This window comes from Coccinella septempunctata, chromosome 7 (assembly GCF_907165205.1).
Source record: "Coccinella septempunctata chromosome 7, icCocSept1.1, whole genome shotgun sequence".
NCBI lineage: Eukaryota > Metazoa > Arthropoda > Insecta > Coleoptera > Coccinellidae > Coccinella > Coccinella septempunctata.
Genome location: NC_058195.1, coordinates 12,947,123 through 12,972,024, shown reverse-complemented (window position 1 = coordinate 12,972,024; position 24,902 = coordinate 12,947,123). Strand labels below are relative to the sequence as shown.

Genomic DNA, 24,902 nt, shown 5'->3' with positions numbered 1-24,902 from the left:
TAATAAGTAAAAATAATTTTTATCTCTTAATTTCGCAGGAATCCATACAATCCAGACTGTTTATCGAATTGGGGAGGCCCGATAGACCCTGCTATAGCCCTTGGGGGCTTCCTGCAATCAGGAGAACACCTCTCGAAAGAACCAAACTATAGAGAGGCAACTACGGTCATTTTAACCTTCGTGGTAAATAATTATCACAACAAATCGAAACTGATACCGGCCTTGAATTGGGAACAAGAGTACGTCAAATTCATGAAGAACTGGACGGTCTCTGAGAAACCAGAGTACATGGACGTTGCCTTCACTTCCGAGAGGAGTATAGTGGATGAATTGGACCGCGAGAGTCAATCGGACGTAGCCACCATATTGGTTTCCTACATCATAATGTTCGCGTATATAGTGACGTCACTGGGTCAGATGAACAACTGTGAAAGATTATTAATTGACAGTAAAATAACGCTGGGCTTAGGCGGGGTGTTAATTGTTCTCGCATCTGTCGTATCTTCGGTCGGTTTCTTTGGATTCGTTGGCGTACCGGCAACATTGATCATAATCGAAGTTATACCTTTTTTGGTGTTAGCCGTAGGTGTTGATAACATCTTCATTTTGGTGCAGACTCATCAGAGGGAAGTAAAGAGAAAAAACGAAACTGTCGCTCAACATATTGGCAGGACTTTAGGCAAAGTAGGACCTTCAATTCTTCTCACAAGCGTCTCGGAAAGTTGTTGTTTCTTCCTTGGTAGCCTTTCGGATATGCCCGCAGTTAGAGCGTTCGCTCTGTATGCCGGTTTGGCCTTGATGGTAGACTTCATCCTTCAAATAACGTGTTTTGTTAGTTTGCTGGCACTTGATACCATAAGACAAAGTGAAAATAGGTTCGATATATGCTTTTTCCTGAGAGGATCGAAAAAGGAGGACAATTTGCCAGTTCCAGATGGTCTCCTATATGCGTTCTTCAAGTCCGTTTATACGCCGTTGTTGATGAAGAAATACGTGAGAGTTTCTGTTGTTATCATATTCCTCGGGTGGGTGTGCAGTTCGCTAGCAGTGATACCCGACATAGAAATAGGTCTGGATCAAGAATTGTCAATGCCTGAAGACAGTTTCGTACTGAAATACTTCCAATTTTTGAATAGCTACCTTAGTATAGGACCGCCAGTGTACTTCGTACTTAAGAAAGGATTAAATTTCACAGAGGATAAGACTCAAAACGCTATATGCGGTGGAATGTATTGTGATACAGATTCATTGATCACCCAGTTGTTCGTTGCTTCCAAAATACCTGAAACTACTTACATTGCCAAGCCAAGTTCTAGTTGGCTAGATGATTATTTAGATTGGTCGGAATCCACAGGTTGCTGTAGGATAACTAAAAATGGGGGATTTTGTCCTCATACAAAACAAAGTAAGTACATGAGTGTTTTTTCATTGATGAATTTTTTTACAACTCTCTTCGTCCAAGCATATTGCATCTACTGAAAATTGGTGAATGGCCCATTCATGTCAGGAAAAAAGAAATGCTATATTATGACAGTTATTGTAAAGGATGGTGTGTCTACTCTGAATTCCAATAATTGTAATTGTATATTGTTCGTTGTGATTGACTTTTCCTGATCATTTCTTGTATTCCACTTGGAGTCAGGCGAAAGGAAGTGGCGAAACCAATTTCAATTTATATCACCCTTTCAGGATCGTGCAAGACATGCAACATTACCTTCAACGATCTGGACAAACGGCCCATACCCGAGGATTTCAGCCGTTACGTTTCGTTTTTCCTCAAGGACAATCCAGATCCGGACTGCGCTAAGGCTGGTCACGCGGCTTACGGACAAGGCGTTCGGTACGTGACAAATCCAGTGACGGGTCTCAGCAAGGTGGAGGCCTCCTATTTCATGACATATCATACCATTCTGAAGACGTCGAAGGATTATTACGAGAGTATGAGAGCAGCCAGAAAGGTGAGCCTGTTGAAAAAAAATATTGCGTTACCATAGCAACGTCAATAACACATTAGGGCCCAGTTTCACAATCATTGGTAACCAGTGGTGGTTTATTAACCACTACCTTTGAGTTAACCCAAGGTTTAAAAAGATGCTCGTTTCACAACAAAAAAACGAGTGATGGTATTTTGACCATCGGTTTAAATTTTTTTCTGAAGGTTGGTAATGTTTTTCGTGTACGATAGATCTACTTTTAGGTTATTTATTACTGACATTTCGTATTTCTGTGAAACAAGAACTTAAGAATATAGAAATTGTTATGAGTATGACAGAAAACGAATAAAACGTATGAGCACCGTATGAATGTTTGATGTTCTGTGCTGATATGAGTTTCATAATTGCCTAAAGGTTATTTTTCGTTTGGATTTTGATTTGAGTGAAGCTGAAGCGTTCGTTTTTTCTTGTGCGAAATAAGAAAAAACAGTGCAACTGTGCTGGACCAATAGAAATTATTACTTTATTGAAAAATTCAAACAAAATTGAGTTTTGCATTTATAACTTAAAGTTCCTTAAATAATTTATATCTATCTAGGTGTTTTCCTCAACAATTCCACAAAAGCCTATTTTTATTGATTATTTGAGTTTGAATTGAGATGCTTTGATCTATTTCAAAAGTTCAAATTTCACCACTCTAATTTAACATATTTGCATAATAACTATTCATTCAGTCTAGTTCTTCTAGTTCTATTATTTGACAATAATTCTTGATCCCCTACAGGGGGCACAGCAAAATTTTGATATGAATTCATTGCTTCTTCTTCTCCTCATGAAGGAGGTTGTCCTTCATTTTTATGACAAGATATGTTATGTAAAAAAACTGTGGACTTAATCATCATCATTGCATCTATACTTTGAATATTCTCATTGAAGGAGCTGAGATTATTCGCTTCCAACTGCCTTCCTTTCCACTGTGTTTCTGAATCTACAGAAGAAATCCAGGTCGACATATTACTCAAAATAATTCCTCCTAGCTCCAAATCTTCTGGGCCTCACTGTTTATTCATCACTACTATGAGTATTCATCATAATCGTCCACGATAATCGTAAATAATAACTAATAAACACCCAATAAATGTAAAACGCTTCCTAACCAGTATTCCCCAAGAAATGCTGACATGTCTCTGACAGAACTCAAAATATGTTATCTATGCAGAAAAGCATACGCCACGAAACTTCTATGTCCAGGCAACTCATAGTTAACCATAGATTTATTAATCTATGTAGTTAACTCATAAAATTTTCGGGGTTAAGGCAACCACAAGTTTACTTTAGGTCAAACGATAAACCACACTTTGTGAAACAGAATTTTTGATTTAACCACTGGTCACTACATAACTTTGGGTTAACCATATATTGTGAAACTGGGCCTAGAAGTGTCAGTGTGAAGTTTGAGGTCATAAAAGTAAAACAGAGTTGCGCAATAAATTAAAAGAAAGACGATGTCCACCGAAATTGTAAAAATCGAAAAATTGAATTATCGTGCCATCATCAAGTACCTGTATTTAAAAGGGTTAAGAGGTAAGCAGATTTACGAAGATATGCTTAATACCCTTGGTGATTAATGTCCTTCGTATGCGACCGTGAAAAATTGGACTGGAAGCTTCAAAAGAAGTAAATTTTCCATTGAAGACGATCGGAAAGGCCAGTTTATGTGTCAGTCCCCAAAAATATCGATGCAGTTCATGACATGATTTTATCAGATCGTTGAATTGGGCTAAAACGGATATCTGAAGCACTGAATATTTCATACGAACGCGTTAATCATATAGTTCACGTCAATTTGGACATGAGGAAAATTGCTGCAAAATGGATCCCCAAATGTTTGAATGTTGACCAAAAGCGTGCAAGGGTAGAAGCATCGCGTTCTATTTGTGCTTGATTTGAAAACGATGTAAACTTCTGAAACCGAATTGTTACTATGGATGAGACTTGGGTACATTTCTACGATCCAGAAACAAAGCAACAATCAATAAAATGGCGACACTGTGGTTCTTCAAGACTTAAAAAGTTTCGTGTGCAAAAAGTTCGTGATTTAGGGTTTGAATTACTAGAACATCCCCCTTATTCACCAGATTTGGTTCCATCCGACTATCATCTATTTCCTCGACTGATAAAAAGTTTAAAAGGTAGTAAATTTTCTTCCAACGAGGAGGTAATAAAAGCTGTGGAGGTCTGGTTTACAGAGCAAGAAGAAACATTTTTGTTTAAAGTCTAAAGACGTTTCAGGTTCGCTGTAATAAATGTATCCGATTAAGAGGTGAATATGTTGAGTAATTTTTTTGACATTGAAATTTTGTTTGGATCTATAGTAGGCTAAGAATTTTTCAATATATCCCCGTATATTCTTAAATGTCTTACTACATTTTAATATAAAGAATCTAGAAATGAACTTTTTTCAGGTTGCTCAAGACATAACTGACACCATAAACAATAAGCTGGGCGGACAGCACGTGGAAGTTTTCCCCTACTCCATTTTCTATGTTTTCTACGAGCAATATCTGACGTCCTGGAGAGATACGCTCTTCAGTTTGAGCATAAGCTTGGCGGCCATCTTCGTAGTCACGTTCCTTCTGATGGGTTTCGACATTTTCTCGTCGACTGTCGTATTAATCACCATTTTGATGATAGTGGTGAACCTCGGTGGCCTGATGTATTGGTGGCACATCACGCTAAACGCTGTGTCACTCGTCAATCTAGTCATGGCCGTTGGTATCGCGGTGGAATTTTGCTCCCATTTGGTCCATACGTTCGCCACTTGCACGCAGATCTCCAAAACGGAACGTGCGGCAGATGCTTTAGTTAGGATGGGTATGTATTCCTTCACGATATTTTTTCATATATTAGGTTTGTGCAACTTTGCCTAAGAAATAGAAGGAACCTAAGAAGAAGGAACTATAGAGTTTGCCTAAAAAGCTGTGACCTTCCCCGACTCCATTAGGTCTTTGTCAGGAATCACCTGTGTTCTAAAATGACAGGCCTTCGTAAGTTCATCCGCACAGGAGAAAGGAACTATTCTCCTTATGATTGGGTATTTGGTTTTTAATCTAGAGTTGATCATACTACTGGTCATATTTCTCGGAGGAGCAACAATCAAGGATCTATACAGCCTGCATCAATTTAAGTAAGGCCTTCGACTTGGTGAATCGGAGAGCGCTATGGAAAATAATGGGACGCCTTGGAGTACCCAATATTTTTTACCAGTATGTAAAAGCTTTCAGGTCGAGCAGTTCAAATACTTGGGAAACTTCATAAATACTAGACCTAACCTAGACACGGAAATACACAACCGTTTCAATTCGGCATCATGGGCATTCTGGAAGCTAAAGAACAGAGTGTTTCAAAATCACGACCTCAATCTGAAGACCAAGTTTACAAAGCAGTGGTCCTCCCAACGCTTCTTTACAGAAGCGAAAACTGAACGCCCTACAGGCGACATATAAAACAGCTTGAACAAACGCAACAACGTCATCTAAGACAAATAATGCACATCAGATGGTTCCACAAAGTTTCAAACGCAGAAGTCTTGCAACGCGCGAGTTGTATAACAATTGAGACTCATGTAACGAGGGCCCGACTCAGATGGAGCGGCCACATTCTGAGGATGTAAGACACAAGAGTCACAAGACTCCCCAAAATAGCTCTGTATGGCGAATTCTCAGAGGGAGCTCGGAAACCAGGAGGCCAGTGTAAGCGGTTTAAGAATATTCTGCATCAATCCCTAAAATCAATTAATGCCAATCACAACTGGGAACAACTAGCATTAGACAGATCACAGTGAAGGTCTTTGGTCCACAGTTATTATTAATTATAAGTTTGATCTCACCGATATTTTTGTCTTTGAGTCTTTTTGTAGATTTATTCTCGGTAACGGGATACAACAATGAATGAATGAATGCATATTTCTCGGACCCTTAGTCCATAGGGAAATTATCATCACTATTCCCAAGAATTATTATAGTAAGAGCCTTACCACACCATTCTATTCATATAAAATATTAAACGCTGACATTGTGATCATATCATGTTTTGAGTCATTCTGTTGCTAATAAATTAATTTGACGATATATTTCCTCCTTCATAATGCCACTGAGAATATTTTCCAAGAATTAATATAGGAAGATTTCATTTTAATACCTAATATTCATTGTTGCAGGAAGTTCAGTATTCTCTGGGATAACTTTGACCAAGTTCGGCGGAATCTTGGTTTTGGGATTCGCCAAATCGCAAATATTCAAAGTTTTCTACTTTAGAATGTATCTTGGTATTGTATTATTTGGCGCAGCCCACGGCCTAGTATTCCTTCCAGTAATCCTCAGTTATATGGGTAAGTCATTTCGTTTTGTCCGCATTCTCTCGATGATGCCAAGCTGAGCTCTCTTTTGCTTTTTATTTAGTTGCAGATATCACTTTTGTAGTAGATCGGCCGGGTTATTTTATGGAATGGTAGTTCATCAAAACATATGGTGCATTTTATGGTCCTATCATACATACCCATTTTAGTTTGTGTGTGCTTGGTTGCCTTGGGTTGATGTTTTTTGCTTTTCATTTGAATTAGCGTTTTTTTATAATTTTGCTTGTTTTACTTTTGTTTTATCTGAATGGGTGCGTTGAAATATGTGAATAAAGTATTTCCAAATTTGTAAGTTCATCTTTGATTGCAATTTGATGAGGCAATCTTCATTTAACGATGTTTTTGAATTCAACTCACTCAAATACTGTATCATATATTCAATATTTGTCGCTTATTAAAATGTGTTGTTCATACTATCTTAAGTATATGAATAGTATGATTAATCAATAAGTCATCAATTCGGAAAAGGCTTAAAGTTGTGGGTAAGGCACTACAAAGTGTTATTAGTGACGTAAGAGACGACGGCTAAATGGAGATAGAGAACTTCAAACTGAATGAGAATTAGGAGTTTTAATATCCCATAAGGATATTGGTTTCCGAGGTTTTGGGTGATTTATGAAAGAATGGTGAAAGTATTAACTCTCGTATCTTCGTGAATATGGCAATTTTTCGCTGATATTTCACAGGATTGTCACCTTACACATTCTCCATCAGCTCGGAAAAAAAATCAAATAAATTTCAGGCCCATATTAAAAAATTTCAAGTAACTTGTTAGGGGAAAAATATAATTAATATTTTATGATATGAAAAATTCGAATAGAGCGAAAAAAATTCACCGAAGATCAATTTTAGGTTTGAAAAACATTATATGGTTTTCATGTCATGTTGAAGGCGGAATGTTATAATATTTTCACTTTATTGTGTTATTGGTAAAACAATAACACTGAATTCTAGGTAGTGAAGATAAGTCTGACTCAGAGACAATAACAGTTGTCTCTATACCGAATGATATTTTTCACCTGACACTGACACGTAAATTGAAATAATTTTTTTTTTTTTTTGAGTTGATTGAGAATGAGTACCTATAATATAACACTCCTGTGAAGTATGGGCGGAAAATTTGTCATATTAAAGAAGATATGGGGGTTCATATTTTAATCATTTTTCTCTAAATCATCCTGTATCTCCGATACCAATAGTCTTATGGGACATTTAAACCCCCACCTATCTCCGATCAGCCGTGGTCACTTGCGCCATTAGTGTATATGAAATGAAAAGGGTCATTTTTCCTAACAGGTGTGCAAAGTGACACTTTCCTGCATGCAACTGCCCTGAGTTTAGGCAAGTGCTTATCTATCCAATTTCCTTCAATCATCATTTTCCCGTACCCGTGCGGGAAAGTGACTTATAGGTTCTATATATTTGTCGATCGATAATGTTGAAACGGCATCTTTTAAGTTGTATTTTTTCATCAGGTTACTGTATTATATCACTGATAGTTTGTACCTCATTTATTTGGTGTTAATCTTGCAAGGTTTTTATTTTATTAGGTTTAGTGAGTGACAGGTTTTACGGAAACGCTAACTGAGACTCTCGATATCTTGTGTGTGCAATTTTCTTTTTTTTTATCAGTGTGACTAATTATACCTGTAGTGGCCTGCTTTATATAACCGGACTATGTGTGTACATTTTTGTAAATACTTTTTCCCTGAGGTTAGATATCCACTGTACATATTCCCAATGTTAGTACTAACGAGTATGCTCATTGAACATCATGTCTCTATTATTTTCATGCAGGCCCGCCAGTGAATCGGGAAAGATTAGCAAAAAGTAGTAATTCCACCATCGACCAGTTCCAGGATACGGAAATGAGCAGAGTAAGAATTTAATGTTTTTAGCAATAGCTGGGTGCTAGTTACTCACTGTTCTCATCCTATCACCTTTTCACTTGGAATATAGTTTTGTTACTTTAATTCTTTCCTTATCTCTGTGTTCTATTTCGTCGTGTTCCGTTGATGTTAAAGGTGTTGAATCTTTAACTTGAATTGCGGAAAAATCAACTGCCTCTTTGGCAGTTGTCGAGCGTTTTCACGTTTTTTTGAAAAATTGAGACAAAAAAGCGCATTTTCCATTATAAATTTGATCGCAAAGTGTTGAGCAACTGAACAGGTCAAAACGCCAACGGGCTTAAGAAGAAACCTGCCGAATCACCACTGGTCTGGTAGCAGAAAGGGTGTTTCAAAGGGAAGGGAAACAGGGAACTAACCTTCCTACCGTACATGCTTCGTGGTTATCACCTCGCTGATATAGAAGACACTCAGCAATTCATTCAAAGTTGCTCAATATCACTCTGGTTTAATTATCAGATGATTTCACTAAAGATGACAAATGGTGCGACGATAGCAATATAATTGGGTTGATTGACAGACGACAGTTTGTTTTCTGTTCGCAAAGCGTCGCCACCGACTAGGACAAATCCCTCCTGAAAACCTCGAGTCAGGCAACCTGACATGTTCACGGTGTAACATCTATAGTTACAAGAAGAACTGTTATGCTATGCCTTTTCAGTTTTCAATATATCAGGTCTACATTCTTTAAAATGATAAAAAATATTTTTCCAAACCCAGCTATCGTTGAACAAGTTCATTAAGTGGATGGGTAGCCTGTCGCTCTGCTAATGAACGAGGGCACAAAAGTCCCCATTTCCACCCGTTTTATCGTTATTTCATTATTCAATCTTAGTGAATTGTGAACGTCTTGTACTTCTCCTCTAAATCTCCTTTAACTACCTTCTCTTCAAGCAACTAACATGGAAAGATTTTCTAAACTAAAAGGGGTTGTTTTGTGAGCAATAATCAAAATAACATATTCATTTCATCAGGTTTGAAATTGAATGAGCGATTCCATGCTTGTGTTACTTGCTGCAAGATAACAATTGGTGCGAGGCTTGATCCTGGTTGAAGAGAGAAGGCAACCTTATCTTATACCATCTACATATTTATACACACACACCATACTGTTTACCACAGACTTGGACCTAATTACGAATCGGAAAGGTTCATCGAAATTAAACTAAACATAAACTGTGAAATTAAACTTTTTGAGACCAAAGATTAATTTTAAGAAATAGTTTATCTTGCCGAAGTTTCTGAAAACTATATATTTTTTTAACCGGGTAGAAGTTGAGATATACCGTATCAGTATTTCCTAAAATTATTGTGTTAGTTTCAATTATACTACTGTTTATCTTACCTCCATTTTATTTGCTTATTTGGTGAGCAAGTAGACAATTGTTTTTAGTAGTGAAATTTTGTAATGCACATTGTTATATTCGTGTATCATTATATTAGAACAGGATTTTCTTTCGGCGTTTCACTTTCAATTTTCCTTAGTTTCTTCACCTGTTGTTTTAAAGTAATCAAGTTCAGTCAAACACAATCACTGATCAATATGCGGAGGTAGAATAGGAATATTTAAAATTAGTTTATCTTCGTGTCAACTCTCGTTCAATTTATGCTTACTTTCACTCAACCTAGGAGGAGGTTTGGCGAAGGTCTGCTTCATAAATTAATTGTATACATGGTAACATGAAAATGACAACACAAAAAAGGAATTTCATCACAAAACTTGACAGAAACGTTCGATTGCTAGAAATTGGTGTAAATATTAAAGAAGAATAACAAAATATAAATTTGTTAACTCCTGTTCCTGTTGAACATCATCAAGGAGGTACCATAAAGGTTTGGTCCGTTTTGTATTACAATCCATTTTCGTTTCCGTTGTTTCATTCAGTGTAATAGAATCGATCTGATTGCATAGCACCTTTTCGAAAATAAAACAGTTTTTGAATCAACGGCAGACATATACGACGTAGGAAGTTTCTATAGATGTAAGTATTCATAGATGCGTTGTTCAAGCAAGAATAGTTATTTATTGTTTCTCTAGGCAGAAAAGCACAAGATTTCTAGCAGCTGCTGGTGTTTCATAGTCGAGAATTGAAATCTGTTTTTCTGTCATGTGAAATAAATAAATAGATTTCAAGCGAATAACCGGTAACGGTAATTACTGCAGTTATTGGTGGTTTCGCCCTTCGTTATGTCCCTTGTGGCCCTTCACAACTTCCAACCTCACTTCAATATCCAGAAGATGAAATCAGCTCTCGAGTATGGTAAACTGCGGTCCTCTTAGGGCTAAAAAGATGACGTTGAAGGGCTAGCTCATGACGTCAAGTGATGATAACCAACAATGACCAAAAGCGCTTGAACACAGTTGGTAAATACCAATAATAACCGGTAACTCGCTTGGAATTGGTTATAATTTTTTTCCAAATTTGTTTTACTGCCAGTTTCATAATCATTAATTTCAAAGCTTCCTTTAGCTTTTTAAGAGGAACTAAAAGAAGCTGCGAAATTCATCAAACTATGAGAATACTTTGTTATCTTGATTAATTCAGGTACATAACATCCATCGTTATAAAAATGCACAAATGTTACGATCCGAATCGAACAGAAAACATTCCACTCTCTAATGAAGATTGGAGCATGCATCCATGCACTCCAACTCTCAGTTTGCAGGAATAGGACTTCGCGGTCATCATGCATTTTAGGGAGAGCTGCGCAAGCGTTTGTACAGCAGTAACGCCGCTGTCCAGTCATTTGAATAATAGAAGGTCATGGTGGGTTGGTTCGATTTGAATTGTAGCATTTGTTCATATTTATATCGATGGATTTTATGTATCTAAATTAGTTTCGATTGTTATTTTCCGCTTTTATGATGGCACTTCCTATTTCGCACCCTTTATATAGATTCTAGATTCCAGTGACAGAAAGCAGAACCGCTGATTTTCACACCATCCTTCCATGGCAGTAGCTTCAATTACTTGCCATATCGATCCAAATTAACAGTTAATTTATAGTTATATTTATAGTTTGGTAAAAAGGTTACATTCCGCTGCGACCTCAAGGTATATTGTGCCTCCCATCAAAGTTGTTCTGACAACTGCGCCATCTATAGCTCGCCCTTCAGAGTTTCAATGAACTCCGGTATCTGAGAGGGATTCAGGGAGTCTGAGGTCCTCATTACCCCTTTAATTTTCTCGTCCAAGAAATTTCTTGCGCTGGCTTGCAAAGAGGAGACAGTAACCAGGAGAAGAGGAGTTATCCCGACAGAATCTACAATCGTCAGTTTCTGATAAGCCCATTATCATCATAAGCTTCCTTAGGCGATGCCCTGTGGGGAGGCATAGATAACTTATTCTTACTGAGATCAAAATACTTCTTGGATCTTGCAGTTTCAAAATCCTGAAGGAACTTTTAGTAATGATCCAGTCCTGGAAGATTTTCTAGAGTCTCTCTTTGTTTATTCCTTCTCCAGAAACTCTTTCTTTTAGGTGCATTTTCCTATACCACAGGAAGGTCCTGGGCCAGCAAGTGGCGTTTTTGATCCCTTTCTGGCGAGTGTGTTGACTTCTTAGTTTCCTTTGATTCCCAGAACCCAGACTAAAGAGACCCTGCTGTTCATTAAGTTTCGGTCAGCAATCCCATATCAGTTTTGAGACTATGAAATTGGGGTTGAGCATCTGGACTATCAGATTAAACAGAAAAATATGTTTTCTAACTAGGCCGGTAAAAATTAAACCTTTCGAGCCTGTCAAGTATCATTAAAAAGCCGTTTTCGTTATCATTGAAGAAAAATGCTAGCCTAGTAGTCGTTGGTGTTCAACCTAGCCCTTCGAACCTTAGTATGCTTATAAAAGAAAGGAATTTTTTCAGGCGTGATCCGGAAACATCGAGGTGTTCTTAGACGGGAACAGGAAAGTTCCACCGCTGAGTCGCCTCTACTGTCAGCAGCGTCAACAAGTGCCCTCTACGATGCTTTAGAGCCTCATCTTATCTGAAACTACAAAAACTTACCATTAGGGAAGTATTCTCTTTTTATTGCAACTGTGTTATTAGTTTATTACATTAGGTGAATATTTCGATGTATTGATCAAATTTCCCAAAGCGTTTTCATATTGTTCATATGAAAAGTTTATAGTAGGTTTAATGGAGATGTTTATAGGTTGAATTTTATATGAATATTAATCGTCCAGAACGAGAACTTGTTATATATTTATTTAATTGATTATTATTCTTTATATTTATAATTTAATCAATCATTTTCGAATACCAAAAAATTTAATGTTTCGAATTCCGCAGCAGGTTAGGTCCCCACAGTATTAAATTTTTTTTTTCTTGCCAAGAATAGTGTACAACACTATCATACATAATTTATTAACCCAAACATTCGACCAGCATACTGAAATTTTAAGTTTTCTAGTTCCGATTATTGACGACAGCAATGTTGCATAGAAATTGTCAGGTAGAGTAATTTGGTCCATATGAACCTATAGGTCGGAGATGACTCTAAACATAATGCATAATTCGAAGAAAGAAGCACTCAATAATGTGGTTAAAGTTGAAGAACTATTCATTTGTTATCTAGTTCTCTTCTTAAATTCTCTAGATTGTCTAGATTATGTCTGTCTTCTCTTCAACGACAGTCTTTTTACATATCCTTACAGCCACGGCTTGAGGCGCACAAATTGTTTATACAGCTGTGCATGGAAATACATATATTGAAGGGTTTTAAAATTGCTCCTCTTGATACTTTCTGTGCACATTTCTGCAAACTGGATACAAAGTTCCGCTTTTAAATTGCCAATACGATCGAGATTTTGATTGAAACGTTTCATTAACACTATATTAATTTTCTTTTTGAACGTATGCAACTATTGCAACAGGGTAATTGTTTATTGATTGTTTTTGAGACAGGTTCCTTATCGAATATATGTATACAAAATGATAGTCGAATACGTGTGCCTTCGATTGCACCTAGTATACAATTTGTTGAAAGCGAATGTAATGTGTGAAACACAGTGTATTCTGTGTATAAGAATTCTTTACTAGAATAATTATCAAAATTGATGATTTCATTAACGTATGTATAATATCATAGTAGTAAATGAAATTTGAGACTTGGAAGACTTGGGCATCTCGAATAAAACCGAAATTTCGAAGCGGTATATTATATGAAATTAAATATTTTCACTTACTCACAAGAGCTGATCAAAGAAACAAATTTTTAGAAATTCGCCAAATTCAATAGAAGACAAAATGACAGTTTGCGAAAAAACTGGGATTGGTCAATTTATGTGCTTGTTTTTAGCTCTATCCTGAAATATACAGAGTGAGCGAAAAGTAAAGCACAAAATACATATCCTCGGTATTTATTATTTTGTAGAAAAATGATTGAACAGGTCGATATTCATTTTAAAATAGTCAATTTTTCATGCAAAATTGAAATGTTCGTTATCCACGTTATTATGGAGAGAAGTTGTGATTTTTTTTTAAATGACATGATTCCTGAGAATGATTCAGTCATTATTATTATTATTATTATTGTTAATAATAAGAGTAAAGGTAAACCTATAAACTCAAAATTAAAATATAAAATGGAACTGAGAAAGTTGTCAAGAAGTTGTGTAAGGAAATGTTGCATTAAATAGAATATTAGGTTGTCCACACCAACCATCCAGCGAGATCTTGACAAGATTCACCGTTTCGATTACAAAACATCGATGGGTTTTTTTTTCAAACATATTTTTATAGAGATGAAAAGTTGCTTTATTCAAAATAAAATTGGACCAGTTGAAGTGTTTTTCTACAAAATAACAAAACTGAATATCAATTCTAATTTTTGTTGTCCTCCTTGTGAGAAATCTTCAGTTATATAATCTTATATTTCAACCGCGCTAAAAATGAATTTGTAGATTATTTTCTCATGTCGGGATGCATGAAATCACATTCCGAACAAGAATAATACGATGTATTAATGAGAAAAGAGCAATGAAATTTTGGGAATGAATATTTCTAGAATTTAAACAAGGTGCCTAGTTACTGCGAATCTTTGATGTTGATGGTCTGTATGCATCGGAAGGCTAGCAAACATCCAGAATAAATAAACCTCAGTTCCTCTAGTGAAACAAATAAGTATTCTCTCAAGAAGTGATTAATTAGAAATTATTTTTCAAATCATTTGACAGTTCTTCAGTGGATTAAGATCAAATTTGACGATGACAAATTATAAATTTACTTCATATCAATAATGAAATCGTATTCTGGTTGTGTGAAGTGACCTTTAGGAACGATTTCTAGTTATCTTGAAGCTGTGTATAGGTAATATTACGATATGTTAGAAAGAAGACGTTCACATATTTATCATCTGTTTTTATTTGTGTAGTCAAAGATGGAAAACTGTGTGATATCGAAAATTAGCAACATTAAAAAAAATCATTGTTTAGGATTGGACTTCACCACTAGAAAAATGAATTAGGGATTGTTCAATTCATTTGGGGCATTGTGTTTTTTTATATATGAAGAAATGGTGTAAGGACAGATTCTGAAAATTATTAAAACATCAATGTACCACTCCTGACTAATTCTTTGGTGAAGTATGATTCATTAAACAATGAAAAATGAATTTTTGCACGAGTATGAAGACTTATGAAGAAATTACAAAAAAATGAATACATGAAATATTTGTTATTTTCAGTGTCTTATACTTATTATTTTTAGTCCATTCTGGCATCAGTAGAGAATCATAGACATTATGGCTTTATGAAATTAATTTAGATTTCCGCATTTTAGTAAGACTGTTAGTTACTCATTCATCAATGGAGTTATGGTGTTTGCTTCGGGATTTATGGTGACCAATAATTGATGAACTTTTCTTATGCCTTATGACTCATTATTATGCAGTATACATATTTTAATTCTTAAATTAACATTAAATTTGGGCGTAGTTAGAAAAGTTACTCGTATTATTATTTTAATCTTTATTAATGGAAAGTTACACTTTTTTTCGCTACCTTAGTCAATCCAAAAACGCAGCAACATATGAACATAGTTGTTTCAGTTGTGATATGTTCGAATTGAAAACTGTAGCTCCAATGAATTTCCATATTTCCCAGAGATTTTCATGAATATCCAAAATAGAAATACTCCTCTACATGAACTGTGATATCAATGTAGAGAAAACTAAACATTTCCAATTTTTCGATGGATAAAATATCTTCTGCCTCGCAATGTTGTTAATTGAGTTGGAAATGGTTTATCTCCATTTAATTGATTTTATATTGATTTCCAAGATTATTTACTAAGGTGGAAAATTAGTTACCAAAATATTGAGTTATCGAATTAGATCGAAGGTGTAGTATTTTTGGCAGCTAGAAAACAAATGTTTACTTTCATATCTCTTGGGAAATATGACCAAAGACTTAAATCAATGAAAATGTTTGAATTCGAGTGTGCATAATTTATATCCTCTTTTGTGAAAATATTGCTTGTATACATTCCTCAATCTTTATTTTTATATAGTTTGTTTTGTATTATTTTCATGTATTTCAAAAAGAAACAATAAATATATTCATAAATATTTTTTTTTTATTCAATACTTGAACCAATTTGATCGTTAGTGATAGAATTCGTCATACTTGGTTTCATAAGGGTGGAAACAGGATCGATCAAAATTTGATTGCTAAGTAAGGTTCGTTAGAGAAGGTGAAGGTGACAAAGCTTCCTTATAATTTTCATTGTTAGACTTCTTCTCTTATTGAAGGTAGAAATATCTGCAATCGAAGGATGTGTCGAAATAAACTACTTCAATTACTCCGGAACGTTTCTGTGGCATAAGAAAATATACCTACCACTCTACCTACAAGAAAAGGTTTCAGGAGAAGGAAAAAACCATAACTGAATCACTCTAGATGAATATGAGATCTCAGAAGTATCTGGATCTTAGCAAAAATATGCTAAACCCCCACTGCTCTAATGGGGGGCAGCACATATCTTAAATCCGCAATCTCTTATTGAAAATATTAAAAAACATGGGTACTGATTCTATAAAGATACGTTTTTCTGTGTATGGGGTGTTTGTAAGTATTTTCATTTAAACAACACATATAAGTCTCCCAAATATTCTCTCATATATTTATTGAAGTAATATTTACACAACATAAAATTAAATAAGCTATGAATCGAAACTGTCATTCCAGTGAGAATTCTGATAAAGGTCCGAAAAGATATATTGCACAGCAGTTTTCGTCTGGATTTCCCAAAAACTGAGCATACAGCTCCTGGTAACGAGACAATGTTAGACCTCCTCTTCTTCGATCGTCATCCTAGAATCAAGACGGTAAGTAGGTACATTCAATTTTATACTCAAAGCAATCTATTGAGATCATGGTTTCAGAAATGTCTAGTGAAATAATTGTTTCATGATTGGTATTATAACTTCACCCACAATTTGATTGCAAGAGACATCCCTCCACATTCTCGAGATTCTTGTTGAACAGTATCTACAGTATGTCAAACGTGAATAACAATGGTGCTTTCATTCTAACCTTATTTAAAGATAATTCTTTTAAAGCGTGAGATGAGGAACTAGGAATACTGTGAAACAGTACAGTGTTCAGCATATTGATGTTGCGATAAGAAGTTCTCTTGCACATCTGTGCCCAATTAAAACAAAAGAGCCAGAACTATCGGCAGAGTTCTCAGATTGTATTCCGGGCTTTTAGTTGGGGAGCCCAAGAGGGAAATTCGGGATTTACTCGAGCGTGTCAAATTAATATAAGGGGAGATACCTTGGACCCTGTGGACTACCTCTACCAAAAATTGTACCTGTATATAGGGAGAATTGTCTAGGACAGCCTGTCAGAATAGTAAAAAAAAAAACGATCATTGTACATACTAGCCCAACAAACACAATATACAGCAACTGTACAAATACTGCACTACAAATGCCACCAGAATGCAGCACAGAGATTGCTGTACTGAAACTGCACAGTTTCTGTATTGATAATTCTGCATTTTCAAAACGCAGTTTTTGATGTACAGTAACTGCACAGTTTCTGTATTCATAATTCTGCATTTTCAAAATGCAGTTTGTGATGTACAGTGACTGCATAGTTTCTGTATTGATAATTCTGCATTTTCAAAACGCAGTTTTTGATGTACAGTGACTGCATAGTTTCTGTATTGATAATTCTGCATTTTCAAAATGCAGTTTGTGATGTACAGTGACTGCATAGTTTCTGTATTGATAATTCTGCATTTTCAAAACGCAGTTTTTGATGTACAGTGACTGCAGATTTTCTGTATTGATAATACTGCATTTTCAAAACGCAGTTTTTGATGTGCAGTAACTTCACAGTTTCTGTATTGATAATTCTGCATTTTCAAAACGCAGTTCTTGATGTACAGTAACTGCACAGTTTCTGTATTGATAATTCTGCATTTTCAAAACGCAGTTTTTGATGTACAGTAACTGCACAGTTTCTGTATTCATAATTCTGCATTTTCAAAATGCAGTTTGTGATGTACAGTGACTGCATAGTTTCTGTATTGATAATTCTGCATTTTCAAAACGCAGTTTTTGATGTACAGTGACTGCAGATTTTCTGTATTGATAATACTGCATTTTCTAAACGCAGTTTGTGATGTACAGTGACTGCATAGTTTCTGTATTGATAATTCTGCATTTTCAAAACGCAGTTTTTGATGTACAGTGACTGCATAGTTTCTGTATTGATAATTCTGCATTTTCAAAACGCAGTTCTTGATGTACAGTAACTGCACAGTTTCTGTATTGATAATTCTGCATTTTCAAAACGCAGTTTTTGATATACAGTGACTGCACAGTTTCTGTATTTGCAATTCTTGATTTCAAAAATGGAGTATTTGATATAGAGTTAATAATAGAATATAGAATAATAATTCATAGGAATTCCTAAAACTTAAACATATACCTTCTTCAAGAAGTTGAAAATTCGATTATGAAGGTTAAAGAGACATTTCATAAACAGATTTAATTCAATAATTGAAGACTCCGTTCATTACCAAAATATGGATTATACCCATGATAGAAGAATACTTCATCGCACCATGGTGGTACCAGAATTAGCCAAATGATGGCATCACTGCTCTTGACGGTTGCGATCACAGGGTAGCATACACGTCTATTGCGGTGCAGCATACGCCAAACGATGGCGCCACCGGCGACGCATTACTCTAAGTCCTCTATGTAACCAGCGTTTATAGCAGGCACAATCTACGCTGTCTCGACGATTGTCGTAGCTAACTCCTATGGTTCATTAATCTCCACCCCTAAGAGTAGGCTATGTCTCAATTGGCGTGAAGTCACCTTTGCGCTTACCGCAAAAATACTAAGTGAAATTGAAAATTTCTGATTTGCAGAATAGATTTTCTGTTTATAACTAGGAAACTTCTCTAATAGAATATTGTTTCGTAATTGCAAGTTTCGATATGGTTTCTACACAGTGACTGCTACATTTGAAGTGCAGCTACTGTATAGTTTGAGCACAGTGTCTATTGTATATAAAATACAGCTTGCTGTACAGTTCTTGCGTGAACAAACTGCATATAAAACACAGCTAACTGTACAGTATTTGCACAGTGACCACTGCATTTAAAGTACAACTTGCTGTACAGTTTTAGCACGTAACTGCTGCATTTGAAGTGCAGCTATCTGTGCAGTTTTTCCAAAGTGAATACTGCATTTAAAGTACAGCTTGCTGTACAGTTTTAGCACGTCACTGCTGCATTTGAATTGCAGCTTGCTGTACAGTGGATTGCGATGCCATCGCTGTTTTTGAAGTGCAGCTGTGGCTGTATGTCGAATGCAGTTTGTACTGTACAGTAACTGCAAAGTACACCTGGACATATACGGTCCTTTTTGGTGCAGTTATTGCATTACCGTAACTGCAGTCAATTGAAGCAACGAAGTACAGTTTTTGTACAGTGACTGCATTTCAGTGTTTGCTTGAGCGTGTCAAATTAAGATATATGTGGTTAATTACATGTTGAAAAGTATATGTTCTCTTAATCTGACAATTTGAGCGTGACGAAAATGTATGGGAGGGCACCAAACTTGCAAAAAAAGTCACGTGTACATTCTCGAGCGCGGTGGCTTTTTTTTATTTTAAAGCTAATGATTCAGAAATAACGGAAAAAATATAACCTGACAGTTTCAGGAAGCCTAAACAATATAATAATTGGCCATAAAGGTCACAAAAATCGTTTTTTTTTAATTTTCTCATCTGGGCTTCAAATTGTTTTCGCATTCAGTATAAAAGTTGTAGAGCATAACATTTTTTACAAATTTTGTCCGAAGCAATTTGAATAACGTTTAAACGTTCTTGAGATATATGGCGATGAATGTACATTAGACTGGGGTTTCTACATTGACCTTGGCCTTTCGCATATGTGCCTAAGCCCTTCGCCCTTATCGCCTTCTAACTCGAAAACGGTTGAGAGTATGTAAAATTGCTTCAGACAAAAGTTGTATAGAATTTTATTGTCTACAACTTTCATAATGAACACAGAAATGATTAGGGATACAGCAAGGGAGATATTACAAAAAATCATATTATTATTTCTATTTTTCTATCTAATCTAATCTTCAAAAGCCACTAGGTCTCCACGACGCTCGAGTAAATCCCGATTTAGCATCGTCTGCTCCCCAACTATTTCTCGGTGGCTGTGGAGTGTCTTACTTACACTGAGAAGTCTATCAAAGGCATCATCGACGGCTTCTACGTCATCAATTGCAAATCTCATAATACAATTGAACCTAAATTCATCCGCTTCGATCACGCCATCGTCGTTCATGTCCACCATTTTGAAATTTGTGTCAATGAACATTTTCATGGATTGGGGGAATTCTTCGTACCTTCTCCCTACGCAGCACTGCTGGACAGCCTGTTTGAATTCCTCGACTGATATTTTCCCATCCTGCAATAGGTCCTGAGTATTGAAACAAAATTGCCATGTTATCGTTGTGTACTGGAAACTGGGATAATGTTTGTGTTTTACTGTGAGTGTTTGCGTATTCGGTATTCCTATAAAGAGATCGCAAGTGAAAAACATAATTTTGTTATTTGTTATCTAACCATTTAAAGTGAAACGAAAAGGAGTGTCAGGATCTGCTTGAGATGTGTGTGTATGTCTGACATTGTGTGAGTCCTATCCCTTTCTGACTGCAGTCACCAGTGGTTCACAAAACATGAACGGCCTATTGGACCTAATAGATGTGTGTACCGTTTATCGCATAGTGCCAATCCTATGTTTTTGTAAAAATTTGTGTGTGGTTTGATGGTGAGTGCGATAAGCGAGAATAGACTGATGAATATAAAATTGAAAATGACAATTTTATAGAGCTGTTATTAATGATAAAAGCTGCCATGAACGTTAAGCTCAAATAATAAGAAATGCAAAACTTCACTATGCATGAATATTGTGGGAAAATTTTTAACGTAGCCACCACCCATACATGTTTCCTTTGGTGAAAATCATCCTACTCGAAATAACACTATTTCAAAGATTGATTAGGTGATATCATCAATCAAAATTCAATATCTAAGTCAGTTTCCGTTACTGTAATTTGATAATTATAACTACATATTATATATTGTGGGTATTCAATTTTCTTTCACTTATTTATTATATTATAATATATATTAATGACTTATGTATATACTACTTTTTGCATAATATAATTTTTATGTCACATTCACATTTACTAAGGTAAATGAGTAGGTAATAATAGATTCAAAATCGAATTTAGATGTTTAGAGTAGGTGATTACTGCAATCTAAATTTTTTAAATGATTTATGATTTATATATGTAAAGGGCCACACCCACCTACAAATAACATACCTAACGAAAACTAATAGAACAAGAAACCCTTATTGACAAATGCCGATCCAAGTGATCGCTCAAATAAGCTAAGAGTTGTATAGGTATTTTTAGTTTTCAGCTTGTATTTTTGTCCAGGAATTGAGACAAAATCATTCGTCATTTCTAACCAACTGCTGTTCTCCTTCATAATGCAGAAATTTACAATAATAATATTGAAACACTACGATAAGACTAAATATGCAACTCCGTTACGATTTTTTAACGCCTGATTGGAGCAACATCTTGATGTCATATTCCATGCTATAAGTAATTTACTGCCCACGCAAAAGACCAAGCCAAAAAATTTGCCATTAGTGAGCTCAATCAATGTTATTAAGCTAGAAATTATGGCTGAATGCAAGTGATATTATTTTTAGATAGTTTCATATACCGTTAAATTGGGTTGAAATGGATCTTATGAGATCAACTTAATTATGAACTCATCAATCTCAAGAAATCGGAAAAAGGTTTGAGAAGATGAATTATTATATACAGGATGCCCTGAAAGTAAACGTCAACCGAAAACGGATTTTACCGATTGGGTTGAAATGGATCTAGATTCTTCTACTTTTACCATACAATTTTTATGTCAATGGAAAAGAAACCCTCCAGTATTGAAAGATTATTCTGTAAACAAATTTGTCATTACTACACTACTCACGAGGAGACAGGGTTTTTACTGAGGTTTTTCCCAAAGTTCTTGTATCATATGCCGAATTGTATGAAAGGTATCTCGGTATGCACTAACCTCTGTTAATAGTTATACATATGCTGTACCTATTGTTTGATAGATACCTAAAAATGTATTACTGACATTCAAAAGAATAAATATACAGGGTGAGTCTTCGACTCGTTCAAATATTTCAACAGTAGACTCTTGATGTCAAAAGAAACACACTTTTTCCTACTACCGCTTTTTCCGAATAGGCTCGATTTAAAAGATACAGGCTTTTAAAAAACCATGAATAAATGTTATTTTTAATTCTGTCTCACAAACATTTTTATCGAATGGAAAGAATTTCGAAATATAATTTTTCATTTATTTGATCAATCTTTTTCGAACTCAAGTTATCACCCACGCCTTCAAGTTTTCTCATTATGACCATTTTACGTACCATAAAAATACCAACACTGGAAAGAACTGACTCTCGAAAGTATGTTAGACGTTAGACGCTATCTAATGAATATTTGAAAGTTTTTTAAAATGAACATATTCTTCATATTTTCTCGTACAATGTGCCGTTTTCGAGTACCTGATTTGTTGTTCAAAAATTAAAAAGTATCTCTGTGAAATTTGAAAAACTGGGTACTTTGACTGAATACAACTCTGTTTGAAAGATCCACAGATGTGTAGTGTCACAGATTTAGCTAGTTATTATGAAAGTAATTTTGATTTTCCAGGGGTGGTACAGCTCATTATGAATTCTTATTAATTGGGCTTGTAATGAATCCCAGTTTTCTGAGAAAATTGGAGTTCATTTTAGGGCATTCCTTTCATTTCACATTCTTGCCTTTGAAAATATTTAAATCTCAAATATTCAGTACATTCATTCCGATAGGCAGGGTAAATGTAAAAAACCGTTTATCTGTGTTTAATGTTGTTTTTCTAGCATGCCGTTGAAGATTTTGACGTTTTTCTGATGTTGATATGCGATAAACCGGAGCTGACGACGTTTTTCACCCTTGTCGCATTCTGGAATTTTCAGATTTTTAACGTGTGGGGGATTTGCCTATAAAAGCAGATTTTCCCCCGCGACGGTCTCTTTTACTCTTTAGTCTCTTTTGTCACTTGACGCTCTTTACTCTCTTTTCTCTTGTCTCTGCGATTGTGTGCCCGACGAGCCGATCAGCGAATTTAGAATAAATTTTGTGTTACGAAAGTAGTGCTCTTAGAGATAAATTTTTATTTTTCGTTTTTCCGCTAGTGCCTTGAATAAAGGAGGTAGGTCCCCGTCTATACCGTTCAGTTTCTTTATTAGACCCACACCGGTCACTTCTTTGACACTGCTGTACTGTATCGCTTTATGTTATCTTTTATCGTATTTTACCCTGTTTCGTGAGTCTGACTTTTCCCTTCACTATCAGTCATGGTGCGTAAGCCCTTGGGGTAGTGAAGAGAAAGTTCCGTCAACCCCCCTGTTCGCGTTCCCGCGTCATAAGTGTTGAAATAGAAATCTCTTCTTTTCTATCAGTCATGGTGCGTAAGCCCTTGGGGTAGAAAATAAGAGGTACCGCTCGTCGTCAGTGAAATCCCGTAGTTGCGCTCAAAATAGAACTTTTCTTCGCTATCAGTTATGGAGCGCAGCCCTTGGGGTAGCGAATAAAAGTCTCGAGTAGGTCCGCCCTGGTTGTGTTTCTTTCATGTCTAGAGAAATACAATTAATTACATCCCGATACCGTATAGCAAGTCATTTCACTTCGCGAGGTCATCCTTAGTATCCATTTCGTCTGTTCTGGTTGGCGCATTTTATTGAACAACCTTTAAACTTTATAAAGTGCTCGTGATCGGATAGAATTTCATGAATTTATGTTTGCTGATCGATTCGCTCATATTTCATACCTACACATATTTCCGTTGTTTATATAATCAGTTTCCGAAGGTGTGAATGAACTGGTACATAATTTGATTTTGACTACTTCGTTATCGCTACCACCCTAGATAACAGCGAACTCTGTCTCCGACTAGCAGCTACTCTGGTAGATTTGCTATTCTTCCTAGTGAAAAGAATAGCTGGCGCTCGAGATAAGTTTTCTCCGAGGAAACCACGTTACTGGCTATTTTTTTATCAGTGTCGAATCGGAAAAATGTTATAGGAAAAAAGCGTTTCTTTTAACCCCAAGAATCCACTGTTAAAATATTTGTACGAATCGAAAACTCAACCTGTATATAAATACCATTTTTCATAGTCAATTTTGTGTCCATTTAAAACAATTTGATGCAGAAAAAGTCTGATCAACCATTAACGCCTATTCAGAAGTGCAATTTACTGTTGTCACAATAATGAATAAATAAGTCGACAAACAGATCCTACTTGGCATTTCATGATGCAGCTTTCAGAGTACATAATTTCCCCATTTGTTGGCTAGAGACTGAACACATTAATATCTACTTTGAACAATCCACGTACATGTTACCAAAGAGAATACGCTTGAACGAAAATTAATTAGTGCTCATGTTGTTGCCAAGTCAAAAACGCATATAACCGACAATAGTGGTCAAGACAATTAATAGTATAGCGTGAAAAAAGAAGCAGTAAGTACCCACATTCACCAAACCTTATTGAAATCTGCCAACTCTGCTATTTCTTCCCAGAGACTCATCATGATATGTTGGTATTCTTGGAGTCGCGAATGGCTGAACTCTCCTTTTCCATCGACGATTGTGGCTCTGAGGGCCAAACAGGCAAAATCCCTCTCGTCCAAATATCCGTTGTTATCAACATCTATAAAAATATACATATATCATTGGCGAATTCAAACCTCAAAAATGGGCAGCAATAGCAGAACATAAGGATTGCCGCTAGTTTCAATTCAAAAGAAGATCTGGGTGCTGCTCGTTTGGTGCGGGAGTATTCGGCTTTGCGTCCGCAAGGCGTTTTTAGGTTCTTCGTAGCTTATAGAGATAAGAAGTGTACTCTTCAGCCTGTCGGCAAAAATACCTTCGGAAAAATTCCGAGTAAGGTTGCTGAATGGTTGGGATTAGATAATCCGAAAATGTATACAGGCCATTGTGGAAGACGAACATCCGCGAC

The 24,902-nt window shown here is 35.8% G+C and overlaps 3 protein-coding genes across 7 annotated transcripts in view; 2 read left to right on the top strand and 1 right to left on the bottom strand.

Annotated features, from left to right (window-relative positions):
* Positions 1-15,825, top strand: part of LOC123317932 (NPC intracellular cholesterol transporter 1) — a 53,017-nt gene extending 37,192 nt beyond the window's left edge. For 2 of the 4 annotated variants that reach the window (XM_044904557.1, XM_044904560.1), the window contains 5 exons: positions 39-1,405; positions 1,690-1,958; positions 4,400-4,808; positions 6,154-6,324; positions 12,123-15,825. In XM_044904557.1, coding sequence (XP_044760492.1) covers positions 39-1,405; positions 1,690-1,958; positions 4,400-4,808; positions 6,154-6,324; positions 12,123-12,247 — 2,341 coding nt within the window. In that variant the 3' untranslated portion in view covers positions 12,248-15,825. Of the gene's footprint in view, positions 1-38; positions 1,406-1,689; positions 1,959-4,399; positions 4,809-6,153; positions 6,325-8,148; positions 8,229-9,232; positions 9,713-12,122 lie in introns of those variants that run through there. The other 2 variants (XM_044904559.1, XM_044904558.1) reach the window with 2 other exon arrangements.
* Positions 15,826-16,365: 540 nt separating this feature from the next.
* Positions 16,366-24,902, bottom strand: part of LOC123316399 (sarcoplasmic calcium-binding protein 1) — a 10,736-nt gene continuing 2,199 nt past the window's right edge. Inside the window, exons 2-4 of one of the 2 annotated variants that reach the window (XM_044902458.1) lie at positions 24,427-24,593; positions 19,971-20,216; positions 16,366-16,570 (exon numbers count right to left, since the gene is read on the bottom strand). In XM_044902458.1, the coding sequence (XP_044758393.1) occupies positions 16,436-16,570; positions 19,971-20,216; positions 24,427-24,593 (548 nt within the window). In that variant the 3' untranslated portion in view covers positions 16,366-16,435. The remainder of the gene's footprint in view (positions 16,571-19,970; positions 20,217-24,426; positions 24,594-24,902) is intronic. The other variant, XM_044902459.1, reaches the window with a different exon arrangement.
* LOC123316398 (juvenile hormone esterase-like) overlaps positions 24,188-24,902 on the top strand; it is a 26,952-nt gene continuing 26,237 nt past the window's right edge. The window contains exon 1 of the mRNA XM_044902457.1: positions 24,188-24,403. The gene's annotated coding sequence lies outside the window, so the exon portion shown is untranslated. The remainder of the gene's footprint in view (positions 24,404-24,902) is intronic.